This window comes from Crocuta crocuta, unplaced genomic scaffold, assembly GCF_008692635.1.
Source record: "Crocuta crocuta isolate KB4526 unplaced genomic scaffold, BGI_CrCroc_1.0 scaffold35, whole genome shotgun sequence".
Taxonomy (NCBI): Eukaryota; Metazoa; Chordata; class Mammalia; order Carnivora; family Hyaenidae; genus Crocuta; species Crocuta crocuta.
The window spans coordinates 6,180,844-6,187,452 of NW_027530625.1; the positions used below are offsets into that span (position 1 = coordinate 6,180,844).

The window sequence follows — 6,609 nt, forward strand, 5'->3', positions numbered from 1 at the left end:
CCCCGAAGCCGTTCCGGGGTCGCAGCTGGTTACCCTTTCCGTCTCGGAGCCTCAGTTTCCTCTTGAGAAAGGGGGATAAGGAGAGCATGCGCTCGGAGAGTAGGTGTCAGGGCTCAGGAAAATGCCCAGGTCAGAGCCGGGCACAGAGCAGAGTAGTGCCCGCCGCATGGCGGTCGCTATTCTATTTCACCTTGGACCCAGCCCCGGTTAGGGCTACACACAGGTGCTGCTCCGAAGACGGCTCGCCGCCAAGAGCCCTTGGAGCCAAGGTCAGCCTGTTCGCGAAGGGGTTGCCAGTTCGAACGAAAGGCCCAGGCCCAGCTGCCCGTCAACGGCGGGAGGGAGGTGTGGTGGGGGTGGGGGGCGGGGCAGTATTGCAGACGGGCTGGATGTATAGAATCATTGCCCGGGAGGACTGGGGCCTTGACGGTCCATCGACGTGTGGGTTCTCTCCCCATGCCCTTCCTGGTTTCGTGTGTGTGTGTGTTTTAAGGCACATCACTCCTTTAATGCAATGATTTTCTAGTCGTGGACCGGGGAGTGGGGGAGGGTTGGAGGCTTTGGTGGCGCACAGAAGCCATAAGGTCACAGAGATGGCGTCCCACGCCCCTCTCCTGCGGATTTGCAGAGCTCTTTTGAGTGTCCTGGGTCCAGCACCTCGGGTAACGGTAATAATCCCTTAGGTGCGTCTAACGCTCTACAGTTTACAGGGCATTTCGGTGTAGTTATCTTGTCTGATCTCTAGGATTGGCAGTGAGAATTGGTGAGACTCATTTGACAGAGATTTCTAAACTCGGGGGAGATAAGATGTGTGTGGCACTCTGTGGATCACCTGGTGCTTTTATGCCCACCTTTCATCATCCCGGCCTTCCCACATTGCTGTTCCCGTTCTGTAGATAAAGAAGTGCACTTGACTAAGTTAAGTGTCTTATTTGAGCTTACTCAGCTAGTGAGAAGCAAAGTTAGGATTCAGACCTGGTGTATTTGACTCCACTAGATCTTTTTTTTTTTTTTTTAAGTTTTCAAAATATCTTTTAACGTATTTTTGAGAGAGGGAGAGACAGCGCAAGTAGGGGAGGGGCAGAGAGAGAGGGAGACACAGAATCCAAAGCAGGCTCCAGGCCAGAGCCCGACACAGGGCTCGAACTCACCAGCCATGAGATCATGACCTGAGCTGAAGTTGGATGCTCAACCGACTGAGCCACCCAGGCGCCCCAGAGCCTTAGTTTGTTTTTAAATGTACCCCTCCCCACCCGTCTATTTTTTTGTGGGGGGGTCTTCTTCCTCCTTCCTTTTCTTTCTTCATCATGGAGCACCTTGCCATTCCCATATGTCCAGCCCTGTCCCAGACCCAAGGAGGGGGAGGAGGGGACCCCAGGCAGACTCTGGCCTCCCGTTGCTTCCAGGCTGTTGCGGAGAGACTGGTAGATGAAAACAATGTGATGCCTCCACCAGGTGCTGACAGGGCGGCTCGGACACGGTTCTTCTCCGGGCGTCCTGGGAGAAGTGGGAGCTGGGGCAGCTGCCCCCCTGTCCTCCCCTGAACCCCCTGGAGGGGAAGAGGTGGTGGCCGGATGACCGGGACAGGTGCACGGCCACGTCCCGCCTGTTGAAGGGCAGATCCCACCGTGCACGAAGGGCTTCTCTTCCTAGCCCAGCTCACCTGGCGCGCGCAGGAAGCCACACTGGGCCTCGTCCCTGTCGCCACGCCACCAGCCCCTCACCCCAGCCCGGCCAGAGGACGGGGACCTCCTGCTGTTCCACCGACGACCTTTCTGACCTTTCTGCCTGACGCCCCGGGCCCTCCTGCCCACTGCAGTCTGGACGCTGGGAGATGGAGCGTAGACAGGGCCCCGCGGAGTCGCGTTTACTAATGGATCGGTTGCTGGAACAAGTATCAGAATTATATTAGCCGTTTCCCGGCCTAGACGTCCCTCCTCTGGCCCGTTCCTAGAATCTGCCTGTCAGTGGAGTTCTTGTAAATTAGATGATTCAGACGACCTTGACGTTTAAAGGAATCATGTCGGAAGGCTTTTGGTAAAGCAGAAAACGACACTGTTGGTAATGGCTTTAGTGTTACCAGTCTGGAGTGGTTGAATTTCTGTAGGACTTTCTTAAAGGTGGAAAATGACCGTGGCCACACAAAGCTCGTTCTCTGGTTCATTCAACAGCCAATTAGCCAACAGCCGCCTTGAATCAGGCTGCGGTAAGGGGGTTTAGGATCGTGTCCCTGCCTCCAGGAAGCTTACCTCCTAGGAGGGAAGGCAGACGGGCAGAGAGAGACAGTGGGGGGTGAGGGGGGCCCAGCCCCCCCCATCCTGGTCGTCTGGCCGGGAGTGACCTTTCTGTTGACGGCCCCTGTGCTGCGTGCAGTGCAGGAGAAATCCAGGGACAGCTCAGGCGGCCCCGGATGGTCTCCAGCGAGCTCCCAGGCCAGTGGGGAGACAGCTGTGAGGACAAAATCGGCGGTCGCCATGACCAGTGGGCGTGGAGGGGACAGGGTCCGAGCTGCAGCGTGAGTGCTGAGTGGGGGTGCTGCCAGCACGCCCGGGGAGAGCCGGCTCCGATGGCGTCCGTCCCAGGTAGTGGTGGCCGTGGGGCCTGCAGACGGGGCTGCGCAGCCCCACCCCCAGCTCCTTGCTGACATTTGGGCTAGTGGCCCTCTTTCTTGTCAGCTCCCGGGGACCTAACAGTGACATCCACTCTGCCACTGCTGGCATTCCTGGGTATCGGGAGGCTTCTGTGTTCTTTTGCTTCCCATATATCTCAGGGTCAGAGCGAAAGTTTTCTTGCTGCGCCGTCTGAGTGGGGGGACCGTCTCAGGTGCAAGGATGCTGAGGGGGGACATGGCGGCGAGCCAGCGTGAAGAGATGCTGAATTTAGAACCAGGGCCCTCCAGCCTGTCCCCTCTCCCAGGACTCTTTGATTGCCACGGTCGTTGGGACTTGTCTTCACTGTGTCCCAGACCCTTGTACCTGAACAGCGGAGCCAGAGCAGCGGGTCAGAGCGTCAGCTGAGAGCTGGTTCGAGAATCTGAGGACTGGTTGGAGGAGTCTCTGCACAGCAGAAGGGCTCTAGAGGGCAGAAACAGGGACAGTCACAGACCTGAGAATCGCACCTGCCAGGGCACGTGGGGGCTGTCGGTTCCCTTCTGGTTCCTCAGAGGGCCAGTGTGTGGCCGAGTCGGTGAGGAATGTCCGAGTCCCGGAAGGAGCCGGGGATGGGGGGGAGGGCCGTCCCCCGGTGGCCCCGCTGGCTGGCAGGGTTGCCTGGAAAGGGCTCACTGGGGCGGAGGCAGCATGGCATGGGTGAGGAGCATCCCTGAGTTGTTGGGCAGAGGTGGGCCTGCTGCTGCTGGAAGGTTCCTTGTCGAGTAGGACAAGTTGAGAGTACAGTTGTGCAGCAGGGGCTAGGCTAGTAATGAACGTGGCCAGGGAAAATTCCTCAGCTTTTCTTGTGGTCTGTTCCGTGTCCTTCTCTCGTAGTCTCTGAATTCTGTTTTGAGGGCTGCGTGCCTGTTCTCGGGGCACTTTTCTACTTCCTGTCCGAGTACTTGTCTCGGGTCCTTAGAGCAGCCCTCCATCCGAGGGGTTTTCACTTGGTTTGAGCACTACCCCGGGGCTCCATGCGAGGCCTGCCCCGTTCCAGGCGTCAGCGACTTCGCGGCCGCCCAATGGGGTGGAGTGAAGGCGGCGGATTGGGGTCTTTCACCCCTGCGCTAAGGGACTCATGGGGGCTTGCTGCTGGGGGGACACAGTGGTGAAACAGCCAGGTCATGCCTCCGGAGCTTCCATCCCAGGGGGCGCTAGACGGTGAGTCAGTGATGTAACTTCAGATGGAGGTACGGGGTCTGAAGGCAGCCAGCGGATTGGACCCGGCGCGGAGGAGGCCCCTGGACTGGGCTGGTCACCGACGGCCTCGGAGTTCGTGGCCGAGAGGGAGGAGCTCGGCCCCCTTATCCTGGGCGAGGCACCCGGCTTTCCCTGCATCACATCCCTCTGCTCTGCCAGGACGAGGCAGCGTGCTCACGGTTGCTTGTGGCCACCCGGTGGCCGATGGGAAGCGCGTGCGTGCCGCCACTCCTCGCCCCAGCTCCTGCTTTCCCAGTGTGCCAGTGGTACCCCTGCAGCTCGCGGCCCCGCCCCCACCTCGGGCCCTTTGGAAACTCTCAGCTGATTGGTTTCCCATTTCCAACAGGCTAGGCCCACGGCCCCCCACCCATCCTTGGGGCCCCCTGCAATCCAGGCCCCATCTGCCGAAGCTCACCTCCCAGAACACCCCCATGCTCGGTCTGCATGGCAGCCGGCCCAGGCTGTCACCAGGCTGCGCGCCGGGCCAGCAGTGCCGCGGTCTGTGCCCTCCCCGCCCCCAGCATCCCTGGCCTTTGAGGGATGAGCTCGGCTGCTGCCTCGTCTGCCGCCCTGAGTCCCCACAGCACGTGTGGCAGTGAGAGTCCACGCCGTTTCTGCCTGTGTCTTAATTCATTCCGCTTGTTTTCTCTCTCCTGCTGGACCAGAAGCTCTCTGAGGGTCGGAAGCTCTCTCGGGCTTTATCTAGATGAGCCTGTGGTGCCTCAGGGTAGAGGTGTGACCCTTCCGGCCCTCCCCCACCCCAGGCCCTGGCTTTTGCTTTGAGGTTGCCCCTCCCCCTGCTACCCTGACACCCTGTCTTCCCGTCCGCTTTCACTCTTGCCCAGGTCCCACACAGCTGTCAGCAGTCTTCCAGAACACACCTACCTGCTTAACCTAGACTAGTCCAAGCTCCCTGCTCTTTAGGGAGGAGTCTGATATAACGTCTGCACCCCCACCCGCCGGAAAGTTGCAAGGGCTCTCCGTGCGCCTTCCGCACCTTCCTCCGCGGAGCAGGCTTGGCCCCTGGCTTCGCTAACGCTTCCTCCTCCTCAGTTCCACCTGCATCATCCCCAGGGATTCCTTCTTTGTCTCCCCAGGGAAGTGCCTCCTCTGGGGCGTGCCGGCCCGCCTCTCGGCCTTGTCTGTGGCCCTGCAGCGTCGCCAACGTGTGTGTGAGGGGTTCCCGGCACAGGGCCTGACGCCGAGTCCGGCTTGTGGTTAACTAAGGCCGGGGCCCCACAGTAAGCTTCGGTCTGTGCTCACGAGACAGGAAGGGGGGTGTGCGGACTCCCCCGCCCCCCTCCCCAGGACCAGCCGGGACGCCCACTGCGGAAGGCTGGGGTTCTTTGCCTCGCTTCCCTCGGGTGCAGATTGGGGTTCCCTGTAGCCTAGGGTGAGAACATGGGGTCAGGTGACACGCACAGTAGGGAACAGACTCGCAGCCCAGGACTCTGGGTCCCCTCCTTGGATACAAAGGTAACTGCAAAATGACTTGAATACGAGAGGCAAGGCCCTGTCACACACCGCATGTAGCAGTTTGGAGGACATGGGACATTTGTCTGCATCAGGCCGGGTTGTGTGACCGTGGAGCCTGGGGCCTCTACCTGGTTGATTTGCTCTTTCTCTCGTTCAGGAGGCACTGCTGCCGAGTGTGGTGCCTGAGCCCAGTCGGCTGGTGACAGCATGACAAGTGAGGTGATAGAAGATGAGAAACAGTTCTATTCAAAGGCCAAGACGTACTGGAAGGAAGTCCCGCCCACCGTGGACGGCATGCTCGGGGGGTACGGCCACATCTCCAGCATCGACATCAGCAGCTCCCGGAAGTTCCTGCAGAGGTTCCTGCGGGTAGGCGGGTCTGGCGTGCTCTCCAGGAGCGAGGACGCGGCCCGCCTGGGCTGCAGGGGCGCCACCTCCTATGCGCACTGCCGCGGGGCCTTTGGTTGTCTGTTGGCATTAGCCACCCAGGCCTCAAGGGCCCCGGGCGGGGGTGGCGTGTGGACTGGGGCCTCTGTCTCTGGGTCGCCAGACAGGCACGGGCCGCCGTGCCGGGGCTTCCAGACGCCCAAACGGGGTCTCCCGTCAGCTGCCCCGTTTTGCTAGGGCGAGTCCTTGGCTGTCCCGCCGTGTCCGCAGCCAGCGGGGCCGGGGATGCTGGCTCTTCGGCTTCAGCTGGCAGCCTCCCAGTTCGCCCCTCCTTCCCCCTCTGCCCTCCTCTGGGCCAGGGTGGCATCTCCCTGTGCCCCCTCCTCCTCACCCCTCCCCTAGTGAGCATCACGGGCTGCTGCTTGCTACCCATGCTCCGAGGTCTTCGCCCACTTTCCGTCTTTCTAGATCTGTGAAAATGAGCGAGACTCCCTGGCTGCCCTTCCATTCTTTCACTGCCTGAGTTCTTTTCATCCTGTCATTTTAACGGGGTCTCGGGAATAAGAGGAATCACACACACCTGTTCAGGTGCCCACCTGCACGTGGAAGTTGGCTTTCATCTTAGAAACGTGTGGCCCGGGACCAGAGGGTGCCGTGCGCGCTCCTACCGCTGACCACCCCAAGCCTGCCAGCCCCCAGGCTGTGCCCGGTCCTGACTCGAGTAACTGGGAGCTTGGGAGGAACCGCCTCTTGATGGAGCCACAGGGCCCCCTGGCTTTCTGAGCCTTCCTCATGGGGTCTGTGCCTTCCCTGCTTCCTAGGAAGGCCCGGACAAGACAGGGACCTCCTTTGCCCTGGACTGCGGAGCCGGCATCGGCAGGATCACCAAGCGGCT

The 6,609-nt window shown here is 60.6% G+C and overlaps 1 protein-coding gene across 4 annotated transcripts in view; it reads left to right on the forward strand.

Annotated features, from left to right (window-relative positions):
* NTMT1 (N-terminal Xaa-Pro-Lys N-methyltransferase 1) overlaps positions 1-6,609 on the forward strand; it is a 10,098-nt gene that overhangs the window by 1,236 nt on the left and 2,253 nt on the right. For 2 of the 4 annotated variants that reach the window (XM_077768373.1, XM_077768371.1), the window contains exons 2-3: positions 5,485-5,696; positions 6,536-6,605. In XM_077768373.1, the coding sequence (XP_077624499.1) occupies positions 5,535-5,696; positions 6,536-6,605 (232 nt within the window). In that variant the 5' untranslated portion in view covers positions 5,485-5,534. Of the gene's footprint in view, positions 1-214; positions 270-5,484; positions 5,697-6,535; positions 6,606-6,609 lie in introns of those variants that run through there. The other 2 variants (XM_077768374.1, XM_077768375.1) reach the window with 2 other exon arrangements.